A 26,959-nucleotide genomic window follows, 5' to 3' on the forward strand; every position below is an offset into this window, starting at 1 on the left:
CACACACACAGACAGACAGAGACACAGAGAGAGTGAGAGACAGAGATACATTATTGCAATTCAGGTTCGCGGTGAGAAATGGCATTGGATTTCGCTGCGGGATGTCTGGGCGGTGAGTGCGGCTGATTTCTCCTTCTGTTTCTGTGTGTGAGTGTCTTTGTGTCTCTCTGTCTCTGTGACATTGCCTTCACTCCCCCCTCACCCCCACACTCCCCCCCACACTCCCCCACACTCACCCCCACACTCCCCCCTCACCCCCACACTCCCCCCTCACCCCCACACTCCCCTCTCACCCCCACACTCCCCCTCACCCCCACACTCCCCCCTCCCCACACTCCCCCCACACTCCCCCCTCACCCCCACACACTCCCCCCCACACTCCCCCCTCACACTCCCCCCTCACCCCCACACTCCCCCCTCACCCCCACACTCCCCCCTCACCCCCACACTCCCCCTCACCCCCACACTCCCCCCTCCCCCCACACTCCCCCCCACACTCCCCCCTCACCCCCACACACTCCCCCCCACACTCCCCCTCACCCCCACACTCCCCCTCACCCCCACACTCCCCCTCACCCCCACACTCCCCCTCACCCCCACACTCCCCCCTCACCCCCACACTCCCCCCTCACCCCCACACTCCCCCCTCACCCCCACACTCCCCCTCCCACCCCACTCCCCCTCACCCCCACACTCCCCCCCACACTCCCCCCTCAGCCCCCCTCCCACCCACACTCCCCCTCACCCCCACACTCCCCCTCACCCCCCACTCCCCCCTCACCCCCACACTCCCCCCCACACACACTCCCCCCTCCCCCCACACTCCCCCCACACACACTCCCCCTTCACCCCCACACTCCCCCCACACACACTCCCCCTCCCCCCACTCCCCCCTCACCCCCACACTCCCCCCCACACTCCCCCCCACACTCCCCCCCACACTCCCCACTCCCCCACACTCCTCCCCCCTCCCCACTCCCCCCACTCCCCCCCTCCCCCCCCGGTAAAGTCGGGGCTGTGGGGCGCCCTCCGTTCCCCGCGGTCTGGTTGGGGTTTATTCTGCCACGTCCTCCGCTCCCGATCAGCGTGAGGTGAGCAGTGCCGCACAGGGCATCGCTCTCTCTCTCTCTCTCTCCGGCTCAGCCCCACTCTTACCCCTCACTGCCTGCGCCCCGCACTGCCCCCGCGATGCCCCCCTCACTGCCCCCGCGATGCCCCCCTCACTGCCCCCGCGATGCCCCTCACTGCCCCCGCGATGCCCCTCACTGCCCCCCTCACTGTCCCCGCGATGCCCCCCTCACTGCCTGCGCCCCGCACTGCCCCCGCGATGCCCCGCACTGCCCCCGCGATGCCCCTCACTGCCCCCCTCTGCCCCCGCGATGCCCCCTCACTGCCCCCGCGATGCCCCCCTCACTGCCCCGCGATGCCCCCCTCACTGCCCCCGCGATGCCCCCTCACTGCCCCCGCGATGCCCCCCTCACTGCCCCCGCGATGCCCTCCTCACTGCCCCCGCGATGCCCCCCTCACTGTCCCCCGCGATGCCCCTCACTGCCCCCCGCGATGCCCCTCACTGCCGATGCCCCCTCTGCCCCCGCGATGCCCCTCACTGCCCCCGCGATGCCCCCTCTGCCCCCGCGATGCCCCCCTCTGCCCCCGCGATGCCCCCCTCTGCCCCCGCGATGCCCCTCTCTGCCCCCGCGATGCCCCCGCGATGCCCCTCACTGCCCCTCTCACTGCCCCCGCGATGCCCCTCACTGCCCCTCTCACTGCCCCCGCGATGCCCCCCTCTGCCCCGCGATGCCCCCCTCTGCCCCCGCGATGCCCCTCACTGCCCCCGCGATGCCCCCCTCTGCCCCCGCGATGCCCCTCTCTGCCCCGCGATGCCCCCCTCTGCCCCCGCGATGCCCCTCACTGCCCCCTCTGCCCCCGCGATGCCCCCCCCGCTGCCCCCCCCCCCCCCCCCCCCCCCTCGGGGGCTATTTGTGGATTTGTATATTGAAGGTCAACGCAGATCTGAGAGCGGATTAAAACATCTCTCGAAGCTGCGGATCCGTCAGAGCAGCTGTTCACCTCCTCACCATTGCAGCCTCTCACTTACTTATTGACTTGCTTTACCCTAACCTGTGCTCACACCCACTCACACTCACTCACTCACACTCACTCCACTCACACACCCACTCACACTCACTCCACTCACACACCCACTCACACTCACTCACTCACACTCACTCCACTCACACCCACTCACTCACACTCACTCACACTCACACACCCACTCACACTCACACCCACTCACACCCACTCACACTCACACCCACTCACTCCACTCACACCCACTCACTCCACTCACACACCCACTCACACTCACACCCACTCACACTCACTCCACTCACACTCCCACTCACACTCACTCACTCACACTCACACACCCACTCACACTCCACTCACACACCCACTCACACTCACTCACTCACTCCACTCATACACCCACTCACTCCACTCACACTCACTCCACTCACACACCCACTCACACTCACTCCACTCACTCCACTCACACACCCACTCACACTCACTCCACTCACACACCCACTCACACTCACACTCACTCCACTCACACCCACTCACTCCACTCACACACCCACTCACACTCACACCCACTCACACTCACTCCACTCACACTCCCACTCACACTCACTCACTCACACTCACTCCACTCACACACCCACTCAAACTCACTCCACTCACACACCCACTCACACTCACTCACTCACTCACTCCACTCATACACCCACTCACTCCACTCACACTCACTCCACTCACACACCCACTCACACTCACTCCACTCACTCCACTCACACACCCACTCACACTCACTCCACTCACACACCCACTCACACTCACTCCACTCACACACCCACTCACTCACTCCACTCCACTCACTCACTCCACTCACACTCACTCACACTCACTCCACTCACACTCACACTCCACTCACACACCCACTCACACTCACTCCACTCACACTCACTCCACTCACACACCCACTCACCCACACACTCACTCACCCACTCACTCACTCCACTCACACTCACTCCACTCACACTCACTCCACACACACTCACTCCACACACACTCACTCACACTCACTCCACTCACACGCCCACTCACACTCACTCACACTCACTCACTCACACCCACTCACACTCACTCCACTCACTCACACTCACTCCACTCACACACCCTCACACTCACTCTCACTCACACACCCACTCACACTCACTCCACTCACTCCACTCACACACCCACTCTCACTCACACACCCACTCACTCCACTCACACACCCACTCACACTCCCCTTTACTCCGGTGATTGCATAGAGTTATTTTATTTGCCTGTTGCTGCTGCTGTTTTTTTTTTGTCTTAACACAGCTTCCAAACAGTTTCATCGCATTCCCCGCCACCCCGTCCATCCGATCAATTGCTAAGGGCGCAGTTGTTTTTCGACCCCATCCACTAATAGCGGAAAAAAAGCATCAGCGCAATCTTGCATTTATTCAGTGCGTGTTTTGAACTCAACGCCTTTTGAGTCGAGTTCAAACCCGCACTGAATGAAATAAAAAGTTCCTTTTACTTAAGATTTCTTTCTGTGCATGCATCCCCTGGCCTCTTGGATTGACTGTGCAACCACAGTTACTTGTTCCGCCGCTGTGTAATCATTAACGCTTAATGTAAACCAAGTACCTCAATAGCTCACCTTCATATTGCATGTGTGTGGGGGAGAGAGAGAGAGAGAGAATAAAACAGTTGTGGAAACTTTTGTTATTGATCTGTTGCAAATTCAGATCAAACTAAACAGAGAAACGATCATCTGCTGAACGATAATTAGTGTCCCCCTATTTCCTGAACACTTTATGTGGTAGGGGGTGGGGAGGGGGTAATAATTCTCAGTCATTTCGTTGAGTCATTTTGTGTGTAGCAGAGGAAGAACAACATGGAAAATAAGCGGTATCTGAAAGGGAGTGCAATTTAGTTAGTAATCTAATCTGTCTATTCAGGTGACACAAGAGGAACGTTTCAGTGGCCTGGACCATATTGGGTTACTTCTCTCTCAATAGTTTATACTGTGTCTCCTTTCATGCAGTCCTGCTTCTAGGAAAGTTGCATGTTGTCATGTCCACTGTATACCAATTCATGTTTGTTTTTCCCTCCATAAAGCTAGCCACCAATATTACGCTTTTGCCTACAAAATATACAGTCAATTCACTTTCCAACAAAATTATATTTGTATAGCGACTTTCAGCGTATCCTGTGAAGCATTTTGAGACGTCTTGAAGATGTGGTAAGGCGCTATACCAAAAGCAAGGATTATTGTTATTATTTTGAGAGTATATTACTTCCATTTGTTGCTCCATTTGCCTACTAAATACACAGTCATTACAGTAAATTCTGTGAAGTGCTTTCAGATGCCCTCCTGACAAAGAAGTCACTATATAAATGCAAAGATCATTATTATTTTCTTTTCATTTCTCCCCTGAGCCCTGTGCATTTGCATCTGGAAATAATTACTCCACTGGCATTGCCGATCCTGTATGGCAGGAAAATTGCTTTTGCCCTGCGGAAATCCCCATGTATTTACGTGGTGCTGCCTTGTGCCACAGAGATTTTGTGGGTTTGTAGTCTGAAGGTCAGAACCAGTGTCCCCCCATTTCCTGAACGCCGCAAACTGTTGCACAGCACTACCACATCACCACTTCACTCTAATCCTTGTCTGGACCTATTCCAAAATAAAGGGCTTTAAGCCATGGAACAGGAAGCAGTGACGCCAATTCAACAACAACAATGGTACTTGAAAATGACATCACCAACACTTTCAACAACAACAAATTACCTTTGTAGAGCGCCTTTCATGGTGGGAGGACATCCCAAGGCGCTGGACAGTCAGGGATGTGGACCCGAGCTGGGGGTTGGGATCAGGAGGGGCGGAGAGCAGGGCCATCTCACCAAAATACTCTACTACTGTGCTTGAAGATTGATGGTAACATGAATCCAGACGTGCTCTTAATTAAGAACAGCGGGGCCTGGTCTGTCAGTCTATCGACATTCCTTTCTCATTAAACCGTCACACTAGCTCACGGTCACTGGTTAGGGAGGGCTGACCATGGGAAGGAGTGGGGGGGGGGTTTCCAAGTTTTCATTATCAGTTACAGTTAAGTTAATGTGCAGATGATAACTCTTTTTCTTGCAAAATATTTATGAATTTCTTATAAGCAAGCTACAGACCTGGATGTCACCTGGGCAGATAACATAATTTCAGTATTTTTTTGTTAGAATCGTTTTTATGTTTTGGTTTCCATGTAATCGGTAAACAAATGCACTGCGCTGTAATGTTGCAGACTATAATGCAGCACTGTTTGACCATTGACCAGCTAAACCGATTTTAATGGAATTATAACCAAATGTTCCATTTGCCTTAGCTTCCAAATGACCTAATTATTGTGAACTATTCGTCATTCATTATTTTAATCTTTGCACCTACAAAATACAGGAACTACACAGTTTATCCTGTTAAGTTCTTTGAGGTTTCTTCTGATCTGAAAAGTATTATGTGGAATCTAAGAATTATTATTCAATTGTTTGTGACTTGTCTTTTGTTGCATTTGCCTCCATTCCTTTATCTCCCATATATTATGCAGATGTAATTCCTCTGTTTGATCCACATACTATTATTGCCTTGATTTGTTTTCCACGGTTTGTTGGTGCCATCCGTATACACCTTCCAAACACTTTTGAGGCTTACTCTCTGCATGGATATAGTTGATGTATTTAGAATCTTTAGTTATAAATGATATTGCGTAATGGATTCCATGATTCCTAAGTGAATCTCTCGCTTCACTGAAACTCATAATTGTTGACTCTCCTGGAAGAGAGACTCTCGTTGACTGAATTGAACCTTTCCGATGGACTAGTTTAAAGATGTGGTCCTGAACTTGATACTTTAGCGACCATTTTGAATATCATATGAGAAGCTCACCGAGGTGTGGTTTGCTGCAGCTAAACCAACTCTGCGCTCTCCCTTGTAAGCTTAGATGACGCACTTCTAATTTAGCCTCCAACTTAATTGTTTCCCTTTTTCCGCTTCTTCCAAGAGATGCTCTCGACATTTAATCAGTAAAGCCAACAACATTCTGGATTAGTTTTCTCAATTCTGGGACGCAGTTTTGAGATCTCGTACACACTGTAATACTCTACCTGAAAGCGTATTTTTAGTCCTTCGCTTGATTGATTGATAATGTAGTTAGTTAGGTAGGTAGGTACAGTATTACACTTGGTGTTTTTAGCGCTGAATAGAGACGAGTAAATGGGCAGTTGTGGTGCAGCAGTAGAGCAAAGCTTTAAAAAACCTTGTTCTATATTGAGAGCACTCTGGCTGTAGAGACTTTGCATGCAATTTAGACTTTTAAAAGATTTTAAGGATCTGTTATTTGTGTGAAAGCCAATTGTTTGAAATGGTGGACAAATCTGGACGAGCCGTACATCCTGCTATTGTCTTGTGCGGATCCATATTGCTGCTGTTACCACATAAACACTCCTCCTGTTCCAAGTGACTGCTCCTGTAGTTGCATTTCTTATCTGAGACGTTAATTGTGCTGTACACAACACATTATCAGTTGTCAGGGAAATAAGATTCTTTGGCAGAAAGAAGTTTTGAATGTTGGCTCAAATGTGTTGGCGAGTTGTTCAGGGAAGTGATTTTAATGCTTTATTCTGACCCAAGGAAATTCTCAGTGTACCAACCAAACTGGAACAATAAATGTCAATTTGTACTGTGTTACCAAGCATTAGATAATTTAGCAGAAAATTTGTGGTAAACCAGAAGTAAAGTGAGTGAATTATTCCAACACTGCTTAGCAAAGTCTGCATCACAACTAATGTTCCTGAACTTTTATTCCCCTTGAAATGCAGACCATGAATATCTTTTCTTTAACTGACGACGTGAAGATTTTAAATTTTAAAATATCAAATTAGTTGGATATTTTGTTCTTTTAACTTCTATTTGATGAGTTTAATCTGAGGATAGGATAGACTTGTTCATTCTCCGAGCTACACCATGCTTATATACTTACCTGAATCTATTTCAAGAGTGGTGTTTTTTTCAGGGAGTACAAGTTCCATTGTTATCGGCTGATCAGAGCTAAATACTTGGTTTGTTTTAGAATCATTCGCACAATTAATTCCTAGTTTCCTAGTATGAAGAAAGCTTACTCATGCAGCGATGCTCCGTTTCTGTTCGATTGAGGCCTCTCTATTTGCTATTTTCAGAATTGTTCTTACTGTGAACTGTTGTGAGTATGTATTTGGGCATCTTGGCAGTGGTAAGGTGGCCCATACAATGACATCCTTTGACAGTGAATTTGTTCAGCGGGCAGTGTGAGCAGTGTTGTTCAGTATTGTGGGCATACTTGAATTTGGAGAATGGAACACAGTTAAGATACCCAGAAACCATAAAATATCCTGTATTCATTTTCACCCCAGCTGGTCAGTAAGTGTTGCTGGACACCAAGCAGAGCAAATAGATTATCTTCTGAGCAAGATAATGAACTCATATGGTAACGATATTTAGTGGTGACTAGTAATAATGCTATGTTACCTCAATTCATACACTACCAAGGCGTCTCCTGTAACTCTTACCAGCCTATTGTTAATGTAACAACAGCAACAACAACAAAATTACATTTGTATAGCTTTCACGTCGGGAGGACGTCCCAAGGTGGTGGTTTAACAAGAAATGTTTGGATGTTTGGTGTTTGAGCCGAAAAAGGGGTGTGACTGATCAGTGCAATTCATTTCAGAGAGGAGTGCTGAGGGGTGGATCTTTGCAGAAAACAAGCTCTTATATTGTGAATGCTTCAAGTGTCTGAAATGAATTCTCGCCTGTTGCACAAACCTGCCAAGTATTACCACAATATCGCCATTGTGTACCTGTTTGGATTATGGTGAAGCAATGCTTGTTTTCCAATGAAAAGGAATTTGTTATAAAAGGAACAAATGTGCTGCCTATTGAAAACCTTTTTGTTTCCCGCAAGAAATAATATGTTAATTTCTCCTGCGTATTTCTCTATTGACTGCATTATATTTACACTAACTATTGCACTAACTAGTACAGTTCAGGATCCATTATGGCCAAATAGTAACCTGAGCTTTTCTTTCCAGAACAAGGTCAATTAAATTAAATCTCTTTGATCAAATTGCATCGAAAACAAGTTCATACTTCCTTCTTGAAAATGAATACATAGGTAGATACTCGGCTGTGTCTCTCACCTGTTAAGTAAACATTTGCTTACTTAATCCCAACCCAAAAAGTGGTGTGTGAAGTTTCATCATTTTAATTGAAGTGATTTTCCCAGGGGTTGAAGGTGAATGTAAGATCTCATAGGTGTCTGGTATTAAAATCTGAAAATGTTTGGCCTAATTTCAGTGCTGGATCTCTTAGATAAGAGTTCATTTTTCATCGATCAAAACACTGACTTTTTTTGAGACTTTGTAGGTTCAGTGACTCAAATCTTCTTTGCATATGTGGAATCTTTATACAGTTTACAGGAGAAGTATTTTTTGATTTAGAATATGTAAAATACTTCTATTCTGAATAGAATGGGTTTGATGAGGCACATGATTGTGTTTCTAATGACTGTGTGCACGGTATTTTCAGAGTTTGACAATATTAATCCAACTAACTTTGTTTGTTTGTTGCAGGAGCTGCTGGGGTTCTGGTTGGGCACCCATTTGACACTGTAAAGGTGAGTTGGCTGATACTTGTGTTACTTTGCTAAATAAACCACAAAGCCCATGAAAGGCTACATGCCTGTGTCTCTTTGGGGGTGATGCTCTGTGTGCCTGTACATTTAGTTTAAGATTATTTTGACAGCGTGCGTTACAATGGAACGTCCCAATAATCACCCGCAGTGTCAAAAAAATGCAATTAAACACATCGGCACCTCAAGCATCACCCCCTTTTGTGTTTCATACCTTTTCGCTGAACGTATTGATTTTCACATGTTTTTCAAGTGCTTTAACCGAGAAAAAAAAGAATAAATATCTTAAGCAATGCGTAACCTTGCAGCTAACGGAGATTAGTTTTCATTCAAAACCATTCAGGAGAAAGTCTGTCTGATTGCTCCAACACTGAGAGCTTTAACGCTTAACTGTTAAATATTTAACTAATATCTTGATGAATTTTGACCTCAAAATTGACTGGGGGGTGATTGGAATTGATCAAATAAACGAGAGTAAAATGTATATTTTTTTAATGCACATAAATAACCAGAGAGGTTGTGTAAGATATTCATGCTTGCTGGATTACATTTGAGGCAGGATCATGTGGGCGTTTGGGCCTAAGACATTCCAGTTTCATTTAAGACCCAATTCTTTCACTTGCAATTGTTGAGGGTGACAACTATGGATTAAAGAGTTCATTTTGTACATGAGCAGCTAGTGGAGATGGTTGTTGTGGGATCGAGGTAAAGTCCATTTGACATGCAAGAATTTTTACTGGAAATGTTGGTAATTGCCCCCCTCCCCCAAATTGTAAATTTGCTTCCCGAACTGAAACTGACCTTTACTGGGTTAGATTGCTAAATGGACGTATTTTGTAATGATCAGGCTTGCTGTACAGACACATCATCTGTAAATGCCAATTAGAGTAGCATTTATGATTGAGACATATATATATATATATATATACAATGTGTCCTGCCCTCTGGATTAAGAAAGCAGGAGCCAGGAGAGGAGCTAAGTATTTGATGGAGAAAACTTTGGACAAAGAAAGGGGAAAAAGAGTTTCGGTTCAGTATTTGTTCAAAGAACAGTGGCTTCTCTGAAAGCTCATTTAATCCAGTGAATAGCTGAGCCTCACAAAGCAAGAAGTGCTCAGATGTATTGCTGTAAGTTAGCTGATCTCAGACATGGCCATAGTAGGGGAGCTGCAAATGTTTGGCCCTGGGTTAGAGAAGGGGAAAATCGGCCTAGGGTTCCCACCCTCCCTTTGGAGGTTCATGCTGCGTCGACTTTGAACATGATGGTTCCTATGGACCACTAGCCCATCAGCACTCACTGTCCAGGCTCACACATAAATGAATAGTGGTCACTTGAATGTAATACCGATAGGATTGCAACCAGGGACCTATAGAGCTGTAATGCAGCAAGGAGTCCCCTCTTTCAGGAAAGGGAAGATTAGGGGAAGAATAATGATGAGAGGGCAGGCAGGGGAGGAGTGGGGATTGTCTCTGTAACATTCAAAATGGCTGGAGAGAGGCTGAATCAATGTGCGAGCATTTTGGTAATTGGAGAGTCTCGCAGGCTGTGGTTCAGAGTAGCTATAGACTTTCCCCGCCCTACTGATGAGGGGGCAGCGAGCAGAAGCTGTGACTTTCCATACATGTGAGAAGATTAGGAGAGATCCTGCCAGCAACTCTACCCTCCAGCCTCACTGCTGCCGGCTCCGTGTGACATGTGGTGAGGCCTGGGAGTAGATTATTTCAGTCTGAGTCAAGGAGAGAATGTGGGAGACAATAGATGGGTTGATGGCTTCACTGAGAGGGAAACAAAATCACAAATTGACCAAAAGGTTTCCAAAATCATTACATTTGGTGCTACCACTCTAGAAACCAAAGCAGTTGTATTTACTCTGTGACTCTTCAGAATAGCACATTGTCAGTGCAGATAAAACCAAGGCGCTGTTTTCTGATTGTCTTGAGTTTTCTAACCAGGATACTCATACAGTGCTGTTGGATTAGGAGCCACTCTATAAAGCATTCTGAGACATTTTTTTTCTTGCTATTATCATGTAATGTATGAAGTTTGTTGCGTTTAACTGCTTCTACTTTCTGAGCTAGGGGCTGTCCTCATTAACAGCAAAAGTGTTACTTTGTGATGAGAGATAAGCCTCATCACGGGAGAATTCCTAGTAAGTACAGAAAAGGTGAATTTATACATCCTTCAGTTTCTGTCCAGTTCTGAATTTATACCACGTGACTATCACTTTTCAGAAAAGCAAAACTGTGGAGTCTTAAACACACATATAGCATGTTTCTGTTTCTTCTGTAAACTTTGCAGAGCTTAAATTTTACCTGCGGCTTAAAAGTAGTTTTAGAAATAAGTACTGTAGATGCTATTCCATATCAATAACTTTAACTGCAATTGTGAAGTGATAAATTGCGGACACAAATATGTCTATTGTACTGTGAGTCCAGTTTGAATCTGTTGCCTTTTCTAGAAATGCACTTGTTTTGTAGGTGCGACTTCAAGTACAAAATCCAGATAAGCCACGTTACCGTGGGACTTTCCACTGTTTCCAGTCCATCATAAAACAAGAGTCGGTAAGTTACCTCTGTGCTTGTTTCTCAACAGTCAGCCATGGTCTCAGCCAAGGTGCTGAGTCTTGATAGTAGCATCTGAGCTGACTGTTCTTCCTTGTCTTCCAGATGTCCTGGAATATAATAATTACAATAATAATCATTCTTGCATTTGATATATCACATCTTCGAGATGTCTTAAAGCTTCACAGCATATACTGTAAAGTGAATTGATTGTATATTTTGTGGGAGAAAACTCGGCAGCTAATTGTGCACAGAAGCATCCCATAAACAGTCGTGGGTTGAGTGACCAAATTATTATTTTTTTTGATTGTTTTTTTGAAGGGATATTACCTCTGGGAAAGCGATCCACCAATCTAGTAACAACCTGGTTCCTACTTACTGCTAGGTAAACAGAGGTGTTTGGAGTAAGGAAACTTGCCCAACTTTTCGCCCTGGAATCGAGCCCAGGTCCTCTTGTTTGCGAGGCGAGTGCTGTAACCAATGAACTCCAAGACTCTGCATATACTGGAAACCAAAAATTTTATACCACTGTTGATTAATGTTGGGGGTCCTCCCAACATGAAAAACGCTAAATACAAATGTGTGTAGTTTTGTTGTTGTTGTCCTGCAACGGGATGAATATCAAACCTTGTGTTTATTCTCGTCTGTGTTCTGAGAGCAGAACTGTGTGCAATGTTATGAGTTACTGCATTAGATGTGCCAGTCTGGCTCAGTTGGAGGGCTGTAGTAACCATATGTGCATCACACAATGGCTATTTTGGACCATTGGGCTCTGGAATGGAGCTGGCACAAATGGAATATTTCTGTCTGTAGGATTGATGACTCTGCTGGATTTAGCAGTGAGATAAATTTCTGATTTGAAATGGGCTATTATTACTTGAGCTACTATTTGATGCCACTGGGAGGTGTAGCACAGGCCTGTCAGATTCAGCCAATTGAAACGCTTGATGTGCATAGTCGAAACAGTGAACTGCTGTAATAAACAAATGCAGTACTTTAATGAGATGGTGGTGACATTTTTGGCAGGGTGAGCTCATATTAACTGAGTCTCTGCTGTGAAATTCTGTCTGCCGGTTCCTGTCCTTGCCATTGCATCTCAGTGATGGTGGATTTGAAATGAGATTTTAATACTGATTTGGGGAAAAATGGAATCCATTAACTCTTATGTTTCACCCACAAAATATACAGTCAATCCACTTTACAGTATATTCTAAGCACTCTGGGACGCTACCCTGCTTGAGGGACGTTATATAAATACAAGTTGTTGTTGTTGTTCTGTGAAGCGCTTTGAGATGTCTCAATGATGGGATAAGGCAGTATATCAAATTATTATTATTATATAAGACAAAATTGATCTAATCCCACAAATTTTCATGTGCTGAGGAGGAATGCAGGAGGGATTTAAGGACATGGACAAATACATGTTTTTTTGTGCTTGGCTTGTAAAATTTTATTAAGACTATATTTTAAAATCTTTAATATGACATTTTGTTTCAGGCCTATGGACTCTACAAAGGTATTGGTTCACCAATGATGGGTTTGACCTTCATCAATGCTATTGTATTTGGCGTCCAGGGAAATGCGATGCGTTACTTAGCGCGGGATACTCCACTTAATCAGTTCCTCGCAGGGGCTGCGGCTGGGGCAGTTCAGTGTGTCATCTGTTGCCCCATGGAACTGGCCAAAACAAGAATGCAACTTCAAGGTACGGGTGAATTGCAAGTAAAGAGCAAAGTCTACAAGAATTCTCTGGACTGTTTAATTAGAATCTATAGAAAACAAGGGATCCGTGGAATCAACAAAGGCATGGTGACTACCATCGTAAGGGAATTACCTGGCTTTGGCTTCTACTTCCTCACGTATGATTGTTTAACCAGAGCCTTAAACTGTGAACCCGATGACAGTCTTATAATCCCTAAATTGCTCTTTGCTGGGGGAATGTCTGGAATAGCATCTTGGCTCTCCACCTACCCCGTTGATGTTATTAAGTCCCGGTTGCAAGCTGATGGAGTGGGAGGAGTGAACCAATACAATGGCATCTGGGACTGCATCCGTCAGAGCTACCAGAAGGAAGGGTGGCAGGTGTTCACGAGAGGACTCACCTCTACCCTGCTGAGAGCTTTTCCTGTCAACGCTACAACGTTTGCCACAGTCACACTCTTCCTGATGACTGCGAGGGCTGAAGAAAGTTGCAAAGAGCTGGAGCCAGCCCCAGCGATCCAGCAGCCTTCAAGCCTGTGAAGCCATTTGATGTGTCTTCCTCCTGTTACCTTCAGCAGAGTGTGTCCTCTCTGATAACTGGATTTTACTCGTTCTATTTTTATAAGTGTAGTAAAATTACGAAAATTGTACTGCGGTGTAAATAAGTTGTGTGTAAGAATTATTTCTTTATAAGTAGCCTTGAGTATTACGCTGAACAGAATTCCATCCAGTTTGGCTGCTTGTGAGACCACAGCTTCATTCATGCCTTATATATCAAATAGAATGTACATAGTGTATTTTAGTTAAGAATGAAGCAAAGAATGTGATTTTTTTTTTTGCCCTCAGGCATGTAATGTACAAAAAGCTACTTCACTGACCTGACAAGAATAAGTTGATAGCACAGAGGGTCCAAGTTTGAACTACCACATACGTAAAGAAAGTTAATGACAGAAAGGAGCACACAGCTAAAGCCAGCTGAACAACCAGTTACATTTTATTTGCAGCTACATTGGGGGGAAATTTGCTAGTCAGTTTTCTTAAGCTTAACACATAAAGCTTATTTAACTATTTTGAGGAATCTGTATTTAAAATGAATGGCTGATTGATTGAATGACTAATATGCCTCGGTATTTAATATATTCTAAATATTTGACCACAATGTGAAGTACAGTGTTTAAACTGCACACAAATCCCTAAAGTCCTTAAGTTCTAAGGCACACATCTTCATTGTTGCTGTTACATGATGTCGGGAATTATCCTGCAGGATTATATAAACTGTGTTATGGGCCATTCAACTCAACTGCAAATAGGCATTACGTAACAAATGGCTACGGATATTTTTTTCTCTCTCTCTTTCACCCCCACTGCTGTACTTTTGGGATGTGCTGTGGTGACTCATACATGCTTTTATTTTCCTGATGTGCGCACAGTATTTTAATATTTAAAATTAGGTTGTATTTGGAGCCAAGTGGAGTTACAGTTAATTTTCAGGAATCTGTCCACTATTCTTAGCCTTGGGTTTTTTAGTGTTGTGGTCTCTTGTGTTTTATATTGATGTTTTGTGCAGAGTACATTTACAGGTTTTTTTTGATTGATTGACTGATGTATTACATCATCTATGAGGAGTCATGTTAATCAGAATTCTGAACTCCCATAATGGCCTGGTGTAAAGAGGTGACCACCCACCGCAGCCACAGATCAGGCAAGTTTCAAATGAATGTAGCCATAACTTTTTCAATGAGTGAACAGATCTAGTAACTCACCACTAGTAATGATGTGACCGATTGAGTTAGTCAGCTCATGGATGGAGAAATAGTTACTATGATTCGGGTCCATAAAGCTTACTGTCTTTGTTTTCCACAATGCTCAAATGTGCTGTTCAATATTATCCCAATTTTGAGTTTTTAATGAAAACTACCTCTCCCAAGGTAACTGCGGTGGCCCCAGAGGACAACAGAGTTGGGAAACTCAATTTGTAGCTTGATCTCAATGTGAGACGTTTCAGTTTGCCATCCAGTGGCCTGTGGAATTGGAAGCTGCTGTTACTGCCAGTTCTGTCTAGCAGGTAATCAGGTGCCAGTCTTCTTGGCTGCCATCTGTCAACTACAAGTAAATTCCACACTAGAGTCCACACCCATGTTATATAGAGGTATATCATGTATGGCAGTTTTATGCCTTACTGTCCAGAGATGGATTTTTAAAAGTACAAACGTTGGATTTCAACTACCGAAAGTTCATGGATTCAAACGTCTATGCTCTCCTTTTAATATAATTCACTTTTGCACAAGAACTCTTCTCAACCCATTGTGCAGTTGTAGGAATGGACAAAAGCAAGTTGTGTTGACTTGCCTTTTGGGGGCATATCTTGTATCAGGTGACCGATGGGTGGAATTACATATTCCAACCTTTCTCTGTTGCTTGGGACAGGTGCAATATATATATAATATCCACTGATGCTATTCAACAAAGATTCTCAATACAGTTCGCAGTACTGTTTTTTATGGGCACAAACGACTTTATTTTGCAATGAGAGAAAACATTTGTACATGGCACGAAGATCAATTTTCCGAATGTCAAATAAATTGCAATCTCAAAGTGCGTGCTTGGAGCCTGGAACCATGGTGAATGTCTGCAGATTATCTGAATGAGTTTGTTTATGTATTGAAGATGTGTGCTTGATTAACTAGACAGTACAGCCTTTGGCTTTTTGGTTAATCATGTTGTACTGACTGTTGTGGCTTGTTTCAACCTAGCAATGTGGTTTATCATGTACCTTACTATGTAAAGTACCATATCAAGATTGAAAGGGAAAATAAAATCTACATTCAGATCAATTTTCTGTTGTGAATGTTTTTTTTTCCTGGTATTTTCAACCTCTTTTGTTCCTTTACTATTCCAGAGTCACCATTCTACACCATTTTCTTTATTTTACAAAAACACATAGTAAACAATACATTGGAGAACTCTGGTGTCCTAAACGATATTTTGATTTCATTATTACAAAATATTTTATAAAACCTCCAGAGGCTTAGTCCTATTATAGATACAACAAAAATATTAACATTTGTAGCGAGTGGTCAAGTTTCAAAAACCTCCCGGTTTCCATAGTCATTTTTGTAAGGCGGAGGCAATCTTTCGATTAGTTTACAAGGTGTTTTGAGCTGTGAATGAGAAGCTGAACCAAGGAAGATTGACCAGGCTGAAACAAGGGAAACAATCGGATCAATTTCTGACACAGCACATCCATTTCTGAGCCATGAGAGAACTGAACAAATGTAATGATTGTTTTTCCTGCCATTTCACATAACCATCCTTTACAAGTCTCCCAGGTTTTTTTGACTCGAGCTCAATGAATTTAGATGAATTATTCAAGCTTTATTTACTTGATCTATACTCCTAAATGCCTGGTGGTGGTGCTGTTATGGTATAGAACCTAAGCTATATGCAGTGTTGAAATATCAAAGATAATTTAATAGGTGATTAGGGTGATGGGCTCATCAAGCTCGTTATTGTAAGTGGACAGCAGAATTTGAATGAACTGGAACTTGAGGGTATGGCAGGGGCTGATTATGGCGGTTTTGGTGGGATCCAGCCACAATTGGCAGTGGTTCATGAGGTCACATTTGAGCTGAGTAAATTGATACTTATTCTAGTGCACAGGTTATGGATTTTAACAGGCACAGATTCCTGATGCCAAGGAAACTTGTGGCAATGGGAAGCAGTTCAGAATTTGGTCAGGGCGAGGGCTTGTTAAAGGCGAGGGAATGGTTAAGCAGCTCAATGAATAGAAAATGTGGCATTGGACCAAGTGAACAATTGCTTCTTACCTTTGTACGGCAAATTCCACAATTGCCAATCAGAATTTTCCCTGGCATCTTGTTAATCTTGCTCCTACTCTAAAAATGGTGATTAGGATAAAATCCACTTGTTATTCTCTTGTTGAGTTTGCCACATTATTTAGGATCTTAACAAAAGCTTGGAAGTTAACCACCCATATCAGACCCCTTTGGAAACCGCAGCATGGCTAACACTAAGTGCTGACCTAGCCATTAATGCCCCCATTTCAGATTATGCTAAACTAGTCCCACTTAAACTCACATCAGAAACCAGAACCTCTATCCATAACAAACTTTTCCTCTGTTGTAGAGTGATTTCTCATTTCTAGATTCAGTAAGCTGTCAGAAAAACATTGTATGTGCTTTATTATGGATAAAAAGCTAAACATTACCAATGTCCAATCTGCTCCTAAGTATCTTACCAGTCTTGTCAGAGGCCAAATTGTTTTTATTAAAACTGGTTTCACAACTTTGTAGTAGAATCTCCTTTGCAATGATGAAATTGCAATTCTTACACCCAACAGGTTTTCAGAAACAGCAGGTAATCACTGGATTTCTGCAATTTATTTATTAAAACAGACAGACTTAATAGGCCAGTTACACCTTTTAAGCACAAAAGGATTTTCCATATACTGTACCTGAAACCTTAACAATTCTTACAATTTCATTTGTATTAATGACTATTGTAACTGGTCATTACTCATTGCAAGCAAAGTAGTCCTTTCATTCATTCGATCACCCATAGAAGCCATAATATCATGACATGCCCAATTCCCAAACTATTCTAACAGGAGCTCTATCACTCATTTAAATAGTACTGTAGTTCCAATTCCAAATTACTGCAGTTTTTACATATCAATTCCTTTTGGGCCCTATATTTTGAAGATAGTTGCAATGTTTAAAAGATGCAAAACAACCTCAAGGCAACCTGACGACCTGTCATCTCTCTCTTGTATTACACCTGTCTTGTAATATACATCCAGCAATTTATTTTATGTTCAGAATACACCTGAAGTAGTGTGGTCAGTACTACTGTAACAAAAAAGGGTAAATAAAACTGCATTACGTTCACACTGTCAATATCTAATACGAAAGTATTTCGAGCAGTTAAAACAGAAAGAATTTATTTTCCAAAGTCTACCTACAGTACTTACAATTTGAACTAATACAGATTATAACCTGTTTCACCTGGGGCCACATTTCCTTTTCCAACCCTTAAATATTGCTAGTTTGGTAAATGCTCCGTTGACTTTCATTTGTAACAAAGTTCATAAAAGTTTCAAGACACTAGAATCGAATTGCACAGGAAACCATGATCTCCATTTTAGTGTTCTATGCACAAATATTACTGTAGGCCATGCTTAGGTTTCCCACTCATTGCTTCAAACGAGAAAGCTGTTTCTTATACTGGATCGATTTTAAGCACTTCAGAAAATTGTAATGCTTTGCAAATCACTTTCTAACAAGTGCTTGCTTCAGGACCACAACGTTTATTGTTGGCCTTTACCTAGTACATGGGATGTACATATTAACAGGTGTTAATAAAAGGTCAGTGCCTGCACAATACATTCTACTAATGGAACCGAGCATTGCTTTTTATGCATAACACAACTGAAACAGGCTCTAATAGAAATTACATCAGACTTTAGCATCCGGCAGTACATTGCAAAAAAATAAACATTGTGACTAAAACGGGTTTAAGTTGATTAACGCCATTGAATCACTGTACTATTTGATTCTATATGATTTCAATACAGTTATACAATACAATTATACAAAATGTGTAACATCAAAGAATACAACCAAATTAAAGATAGCAAACAAAAAAATCTACCTCATAACTTTATACAGGAATTAATTCTGAAATATGCATGTAGTACAGTAACTGCCAAATCTATGATTTAAGAAACTATTACTAGCAAAAAGATCAAACTCAAAAAAAAATCACATAGCATCTGCATTACTAGCATATCCAAATGAGTGTACAATATGCACACCTGGAAAATACAAAATTAAAAATGTGAGTTTCTTTAAGCACTGGGAGAGCGTCATATTTATATGAATGCTGACAAGTCCAATTTTTAGCTCTGCCAGGTAAGGAACTGGTTTTGATAAATGAAAGTTCATCAGGACTTTTTCTGAGTAAAGTGTTGGTTAGAAAACACTGTGGTGTTATTGAAACAGGAATACAGGACAAAACGAGAAGAGCATCCTAACATCATCAGCATCTCCAACCTTTTGACTAATTTATCAAAACAAGTCTTTTTTTGTTATGTAAGAGTTATTTAAAATTCTTCACTAGAAATATACAAAGGGAAGGTCAACATTATGCCCAAATATGGTCATGTGAGATGCCCCGTTGAGGACTCGATTCTTCCCTCCTGAAGAAATTTACTGGTTGTTTTTGGCCTTGGCGTGTGTTAAGATGTGAGACTTCAGATTAGTTGACTGGGCAAACTTCTTATTACATCCATCGAAAGGACAAACATAGGGCCTGTCTCCAGTATGGATTCGCACATGAGTGCGCAAATTGAAGTCCAGTGAGAAGCGTTTTCCACATCCTTCAAATGTACACTGTTTAAAAACAAAACAGAAATCAACTTTTTACTGACAGAAATAACTCACGTGATATTCTAACATAAACTTCCACATAAGCATGATTTTGAACATTATAAAAACAGGCATCATCAGTTGCTGTTGATGGTTATGGCGGTGGGGGGGTGATGAGGGTCACCTCCCCCCACCCCACTCATAATCATACACAATATACAATGTGATTCATTTAAAGTGCAATTGTATTGCTAAATAAAAATCCACTATGGCAGAATTTCTTTTGATGCATTTGCCACAATAAATATTTTCGTTGAAAAATCTCTAAAACATTTCTAAAACAAGTCTCCATGTAGAATGAATTTTCAACATCGACTCAATGCCGCCAGTACCATTAGCAATATGTAATGATCTTTACCTGGAAGGGCTTTTCTCCAGTATGAACAAGCTGATGCCGTTTCAGTTTTGAACTTTCCACAAAAGCTTTTCCACACTCAGCACAGACATGTACGCGAGGACCGTGGGTATGCAAATGCTTCCTCATGGCAGAATTATCTCTGAACATTTTAGTGCAACCCTAGAAAATAGACAATAGCTTCTTGTTAGACCTTCAGTACATACAACACTTTAAATTCAGAAAACTAACCTAAAGATTATAAAGAAGTTTCACCTCTATATTTTGAAAGGCTTTATCAATTACCTCTCTCATCATTGAATTTTAAATCGCATAAAACGATAGAAATTGACAGCACAGAAGGCCATTCAACCCATTATATCTGTGCTGGCTATCACAAAGAGCAATCCTTTCAATCAAATTTTCCCCCTAAAATTACTCCTTTTTAGATATCTATCTAGTTCCCCCTTGAAAACTAATATCGATTCTGTCTCGGTCACTGCACCTGGTAGAACATTCCACATTCTAATAATTATAATAATCCTTGCATTTGATATAGCACTTTTCACGTCTTCTAGATGTCTCAAAGCGCTTCACAGAATAGACTGTAAAGTGAATTGACTGTATATTTGTGGGCAAAATGCAGTAGGCAATTGCACACATCAGTGTCCCACAAACAGTCATGGATTGAAGTGACCAATTTATTATTATTTTTATTTTTTTTGGGATTATTATCAGGCGTGTGGAGTAAGGAAACTTGCCCAAGATTTCACCCTGCCGGGAATCGAACCCAGATCTCTTGCTTGCAAAGCGAGTGCTCTAATCACTGAGCTATAGGACTCCAAATTATGCATTAAAATAAAATGCTTTTAAGTGTCTCTCCTTTTGCTAATTATCTTAAATTGATGTCCTCGAGTCACTGACTCACTGACCAGCAAATGTAATTTCTCTCCGTTGACGATCAAAACCCTCTCATAATTTTAAAGATTGTTTCAGTTAATAGCAGACCCCTAACTGTTATCTGACAGAATTTCACCTCAATCTACCTTCACAAAAATAAAAGCACCATTGTGTTCCCGAATCAAAAAGATAAATCGGATTATTGTAGCCGTTTAAGAATGTAAGAAATAGGAGCAGGAGTAGGCCATTCGGTCCCTTGAGCCTCCCCCGCCATTTAATAAGATTATGGCTGATCTTCTAAGCCAATTCCATTTACCCGCCCTATCCCCACATCCCTGAATCCCTTTAGTTTTTTAAAAAATCTATCGATTTCAGTCTTGAATATGTTCAATGACTGAGCATCCACAGCCTTCTGGGGTAGAAAATTCCATAAATGTACTTCTCTCTGAGTGAAGAAATGTTTTCTCAACTCAGTTCTAAAAAGCTGACCTTTAATCCTGAGATTATGACCCCTAGTTTTAGATTCTCCAACCAGTGGAAACAGTCTCACAAAATCTAACCTGTTAAGACCCTTAAGAATCTCATAGCTTTCTATAATATCACCTCTAATTCTTCTATATTCTAGAGAATATTGGCCTAGTCTACTCAACCTCTCCTTGTAGGTCAACCCCCTCATCCCAGGAAACAACCTAGTGAGCCTATGTGAGTATATCCTTTCTTAGATAAAGAGACCAATCTGCACAATATTCTAGGTGCAGTCTCACCAAGGCCCTATACAATTTCAGCAAGACTTCCCTACTCTTGTATTCTTAACCCCTTTGCAATAAATGCTAACATGCTATTAGCCTTTCTAATTGCTTGCTGTACCTGCATACTAACTTTCTGTGATTAGTGTACAAGGACACCTAAATCCCTCTGAATTCCAACACTACCTCGTCTCTCCCCCTCTAGAAAATAATCTGCTTTTCTATTTTTTCTACCTAAGTGAATAACTTCACACTTCCCATCTGCCAACTTCTTGCCCACTCACTTAACCTCCTCCTTGTGTCCTCCTCACCGCTCACTTTCCCACCTAGCTTTGTATCATCCACGAATGTAGATACATGAAGCTCTATTTCCTCATCTAAGTCATTGATGTAGACTGTAAACAGTTAAGGCCCAAGCACTGATCCTTGCAGCACTCCACTTGTCACAACCTGCCAATCTGAAAAGGACTCATTTATCCCTACTCTCTGTTTTCCGCCTGTTAACCACTCTTTGATACATGCTAATATATTACCCTTAATTCCATGATCTTATATAACAACCTTTTATGTGGCACCTTGTCGAATGCCTTCTGAAAAAAACAAATCACTATATCCACTAGTTCCCCCTATCTAACCTGCTAGCAGTTACATCTTCAAAAAACTCTTAAAAGATTTGTTAAACACAATTTCCCTTTCATAAAACCATGTTGACTGCCTAATCATATTATGACTTTCTAAGTGCTCAGCGATGACGTCCCTAATTATAGACTCTAGAACTTTCCCTACCACCGATGTCAGGCTAATTGATCTAAAGCTCCCCATTTTTTCTCTCCCACCCTTCTTAAATAGCGGCATTATGTTTGTGACCTTCCAATCAACGGGAACTGTTCCAGAATCCAGAAAATTTTGGAAGATTAAAAACAATGCACCCACCTCTTTTAAAACCCTGGATGCAGGCCATTAGGACCAGGGGATTCATCAGTTTTTAGTCCCATCAATTTCTCTAGTACTATTACTTTACTGATATTAATTTCTTTAAATTTCTCACTAACATCAGTGTCTTGGTACCCACTATTTTGGATAAGTTTTTGGTATCTTCTAACATGTAGACATAAGCAAAATATTTGTTTAGTGACTGTCATTTCTTTATTCCCCATTATAATTTCTCCTGTCTCTGCCTGTAAGGGACCAACATTTACTTTTGTTAATCTTTTCCTTGTCATATACTTGTAAAACTCTTACAATCTGTTTTTATATCGCTAGTTAGTTTACTCTCATATTCCATTTTCTCCCTCTTAATCAGTTCCTTGGTTTATCCTTTGCTGATCTCTAAAGCCCTCCCAATTTTCAGGCTTACAGCTCTTTCTGGCAATAGGCCTCTTTTAATTTTATACTTTCTTTAACTTCTCTAGTTAGCCATGGTTGAACCACTTTTCCTGTGGAATTTTTATTTCTCAAGGGAATATGCGTTCGTTGGGAATTATGTAATATATCTTTGAACGTTTGCCATTGCTTGTCTACTGTCATATCTTTTAATCTACTTTCCCAGTCTATTTTAGCCAAATTGTCCCTCATACCTGTAAAGTTGGCTTTATTTAAGTTTAAGACCTTTGTTTTTTGGACTTAACTCCATCACTCTCAAACTTAATATTAAATTACATCACATTATGGTCACTCTGCCATAGAGAAGCCTCAACTTGAAGATTACTGATTAGCCCTGCTTCGTTACACAATACAAGATCTAGCCTGTTCCCTGGTTGGTTCCTCAGCATACTGTTCTAGAAAACTATCTCTAAAGCATTCCATAAACTCATCCTCTTATTTACTTTTGACAATTTGGTTTTCCGAGTCTATATGAAGATTAAAATCAGCCAGTATTATTGTATTACCCTTGCTACATGCTCCTCTAATTTCCTGATTAATACTCTGCCCAATACTGTAACTGCTGTTCGGGGGTCTATAAACTACTCCCACACTTGTTTACTGCCCCTTGTTGTTTCTTAGCTCCACCCATATTGATTCTACATCCTGATTTTCTAACTTAAGATCATTACACTCTACTGTTTTTATCTCATTCTTTATTGGCAGGGCTACCCTCCACCCTCATTTTCCATATTGCCTATCTTTCCCATACGTCAGGTATCCTGGAATGTTTAGCTCCCAACCTTGGATAATAATCCCCCCAAAACCAAAAACAATAATAAAAAAAATTGGTCATTTTCAATTTACGACTGTTTATGGGACATTGCTGTACGCAATTGGCTGCCGCGTTCGCCCACAAATACACAGTCAATTCACTTTACAATGTGTTCTGTGAAGCGCTTTGGGACGTCCTCCCGACGTAAAAAGCGCTACATCAAATGCAAGGATTATTATATTATTATTGGTCGCCCTGTAACCACATCTCAGTGATGGCTACTAGATCATACCCGTTCATCTCAATTTGTGCCATTAATTCACCTACCTTGTTACGAATGCTTCGTGCATTCAGGTATAGTGCCTTTAATTTTAACTTTTCACGTCCTTCCGACGTGAAAGGCGCTCTATAAATGGAATCTTGCTGTTGTTTTTACTATTTCCCCTACTCATTAATGCCCTATTTTCTTTCTTAAGCTCTTTGTCTGTACGTGACATACTTTGTTCTTCATCTTCCAAGTCACTACTCTGCTCTACAGCCTTGACTTTTCTTATTTGCTTTGAGAGTATACACTTAACTGTAACCCTCCATCCCCCCAACCCTCCCATTAGTTTAAAGCTCTATCTACCTCCCTAGATATTTGTTTTGCCAGAACACTGGTCCCATCCCAGTTTAAGTGGAGCCCATCCTGAGGCAGAGCATCCTCTGTCCCCAATAGCCCATCAGTTTCCATCAGCACCCCCAAAATATTACTGTATAAATCACACACTCACTTTGTGAGGACACGCTATGGTCCTAGGGGCATCATCCTCTTTCTGCTTCCTCGGTTTCATCCTGTGCAGAACACGGCAAAAAGCATGAAGATGACATGGAATCTTAAAATGTAAAACTTTAAAAAAAAAACACATTCTAAATACACTACACTATTTTTTTGTGAATAATTTTCTTTGCAAGAATGATATCAAAGCATGGTTCAGTAGTTTTATTAAATTTGCCATAATGCAGTACATCAGTGCTCCAGTTTGACAGCTCAATCATTGAAAGCTACTTTGATATTTAGCATTTCTGACATTCTTGCAACTACAAGCACAAATGTAGAAGGAAATTCTAAATCAATTTGAAGAAAGAGATTCCAGTTTAGTGCTCACCTTGCAAATTCTGCCAACTGTTTTGGGTCAGAAAGATCAATGCCAGGTATCCCACCAGGGGGCAGTTTTTTTCCAGTCATGTATTCAGAATAGTCAGGTGGAGAGTTTTCTCCAATAATCTGTTCCTCCACGACCGTTTCATGCTCGATGTCTGTCTTCTTGTCATCTGAAAGACAGAATAACACCATCTGTTAAGCAAAGATAATAATCCAACTCGGTACTAGTCCATGGATTTGAGGATGAGAGTCAGGAACTGGACTTAGCTATACGGCACACCAGTATTGTTATACTAGATTTAAAGTGGAATGTACAAATCTCCTAAAACTGCTCATGATAAGTTAATTAAAAATACCTATGCGTTTACCAGGATTAAAAAAAAAAGTTGTCTTGATACATTTGTATCAGATTTAATTGGAATTATGAGAAATTATGCCCAGGAGCAAGAGAACTGCTCAGTTAGTAATGGACAATAAAGCCAAATGAACACAAATGACTCAAAACACAAAGTAAAAAATCTGCAGCTCTGCTTCCTACATAAGGTTAATTTCAGTGCTCCGGGATGCTGCCCCGTGTGAAGGGCGCTATATAAATGCAAGTTGTTGTTAACTATAGACAGTAACACATGTCAAATGTTTCAAGTGCATTCAAACCACTTTCAAGCACTCTGGAACATTACCCTGTGTGAGGGGTGCTATATAAATGCAAGTTGTTTCAATTTTTCTAGCAGTGCGATTTACAATATCTTTACTGGTCCCCATCAGTTAAGCTGCAGGTAGCAAGAATCAAGACCAGAGAGCCATAAACATTTAAAAAAATTTATTGTCTTGAATTTGAAAATGCAGATTCAACTTGTGCAAGTAAGCAGCCAACTGGTCCACCTACCCAAAAGATTCCTTCAATACATCTGATAGCCTGAGTTCTTTCAATTTCCAGCAACGTGTCTAGGTTCATGTTTGGCAGTTCCTTGTGCTGAAACATTTGTTTCACATGTCCTTCACGTTTTACTCCATACAATGGCCTATTGTCCTGTATACAAGTTCAAAGTTATCTCCTTGCTTCTGAAATACCATGCCTCCGATACAAATCCAAGAAATCCAAATGGGCATCCTACCATCTTTAATACCCTATATATGCATCTGCACATCAAGGTCTCTCTGTTTGTCTATATCATTTAAAATCATATAAATGATATACAGATCCATATAAACCACTATTAATTAATGAGTAAAAATAATCCTTTGTGTTCATAATTGAATGTGTTTAGTAATTAGAAGTATGACATTGTGCAGAATGTCAGTTTGGCTCAATACTCTCACCTCTGGGTCAGGTCATGGTTAAAGGCCCACAAGGGGATGTAATTATTAACAGGATGTGGCCAGTTCAAAGAGAAATTATAATAATCCTTGTATATCACTCCTTGCAAATCCCAAAGTGCTTCAAAGAATTTTACTGAAGAGTGTAGTCACTGTGTATTTGTAGTTGCACATGGCAGCCAATTTTCATACAGCATATGCAAACAGCCATAAAGTGAATGACTGACTTTATCTGAGGTAGTATTGGCTGGAACACAAAGAGGAACTACTGCACTACTCATCAACTAAATTCATTCTTTAGTAGTTGACAATCCCTGTGGATTCAACTTATTCAGTGTAAACTGCTCAATCATTTACATTCCTAAAATATTTAAAACCTAATTCAAATAGTTCTGAAAGATTTTGTAAACATTCAAAACATCCCAAGTAATTGGAATAATGAATCAACAAAAGCATGTTCTTTCCTTGCAGGAACTGACTAAAAGACAGACCAATTGGTAGTAAGCTGTTTTTTTTCTTTTAACTGGAGGAAATTGCAAAGATGAAGTTACCAATTTAGGGACTGGCCACAGCAGATAGCAATTTAGATTCACCAAATGTAATCATCTCACAATGCATGCCCTGACCTAGGGTGGTGTCTGAATTGTCTGTTTTCTCCAAAATGTAATGTAAGTATACATTATTTTTAAAAATACACAAATAGTGTTCTGTTCACCCAACTTTATTTTCAGCTCAGTCAATGAAACGGCTTCATCAGTTCTAAAAAAAAGCTCCTTAATGGCTTAATAGCTCTTTAAAATTAGTTACCAATACATCAAATAAGGAAGTCAGAGGAAACTTCTTTACCCAGAGAGTGATGGGA

General features: G+C 41.8%; 2 protein-coding genes across 2 annotated transcripts in view; one reads left to right on the forward strand and one right to left on the reverse strand.

The window, feature by feature from the left end:
* On the forward strand, positions 1 to 15,907 carry LOC103175332 (mitochondrial basic amino acids transporter). The gene is made up of 4 exons (XM_007888328.2): positions 1 to 112; positions 8,752 to 8,795; positions 11,289 to 11,372; positions 12,870 to 15,907. Exons 1-4 carry the CDS (start codon positions 79 to 81, stop codon positions 13,611 to 13,613), a joined length of 906 nt encoding a protein of 301 aa, XP_007886519.1. The 5' UTR covers positions 1 to 78; the 3' UTR covers positions 13,614 to 15,907.
* yy1a (YY1 transcription factor a) overlaps positions 15,568 to 26,959 on the reverse strand; it is an 18,588-nt gene continuing 7,196 nt past the window's right edge. The window contains exons 2-5 of the mRNA XM_007888329.2: positions 24,785 to 24,950; positions 24,410 to 24,470; positions 19,878 to 20,036; positions 15,568 to 19,483 (exon numbers count right to left, since the gene is read on the reverse strand). Of these exons, the coding sequence (XP_007886520.1) occupies positions 19,301 to 19,483; positions 19,878 to 20,036; positions 24,410 to 24,470; positions 24,785 to 24,950 (569 nt within the window). The 3' untranslated portion in view covers positions 15,568 to 19,300. The remainder of the gene's footprint in view (positions 19,484 to 19,877; positions 20,037 to 24,409; positions 24,471 to 24,784; positions 24,951 to 26,959) is intronic.

The sequence above is a fragment of the Callorhinchus milii genome, unplaced genomic scaffold, assembly GCF_018977255.1.
Source record: "Callorhinchus milii isolate IMCB2004 unplaced genomic scaffold, IMCB_Cmil_1.0 Scaffold9, whole genome shotgun sequence".
In the NCBI taxonomy this organism is placed as follows: domain Eukaryota; kingdom Metazoa; phylum Chordata; class Chondrichthyes; order Chimaeriformes; family Callorhinchidae; genus Callorhinchus; species Callorhinchus milii.

What these genes read in the sequence shown, in the direction of transcription:
- LOC103175332 (XM_007888328.2), top strand. Translation starts at nt 79, where the DNA reads ATGGCATTGGATTTCGCTGCGGGATGTCTGGGCG. An exon ending in CGCTGCGGGATGTCTGGGCG is followed by an intron (nt 113 to 8,751) that starts GTGAGTGCGGCT and finishes TGTTTGTTGCAG; the next exon opens with GAGCTGCTGGGGTTCTGGTT. An exon ending in CCATCATAAAACAAGAGTCG is followed by an intron (nt 11,373 to 12,869) that starts GTAAGTTACCTC and finishes ATTTTGTTTCAG; the next exon opens with GCCTATGGACTCTACAAAGG.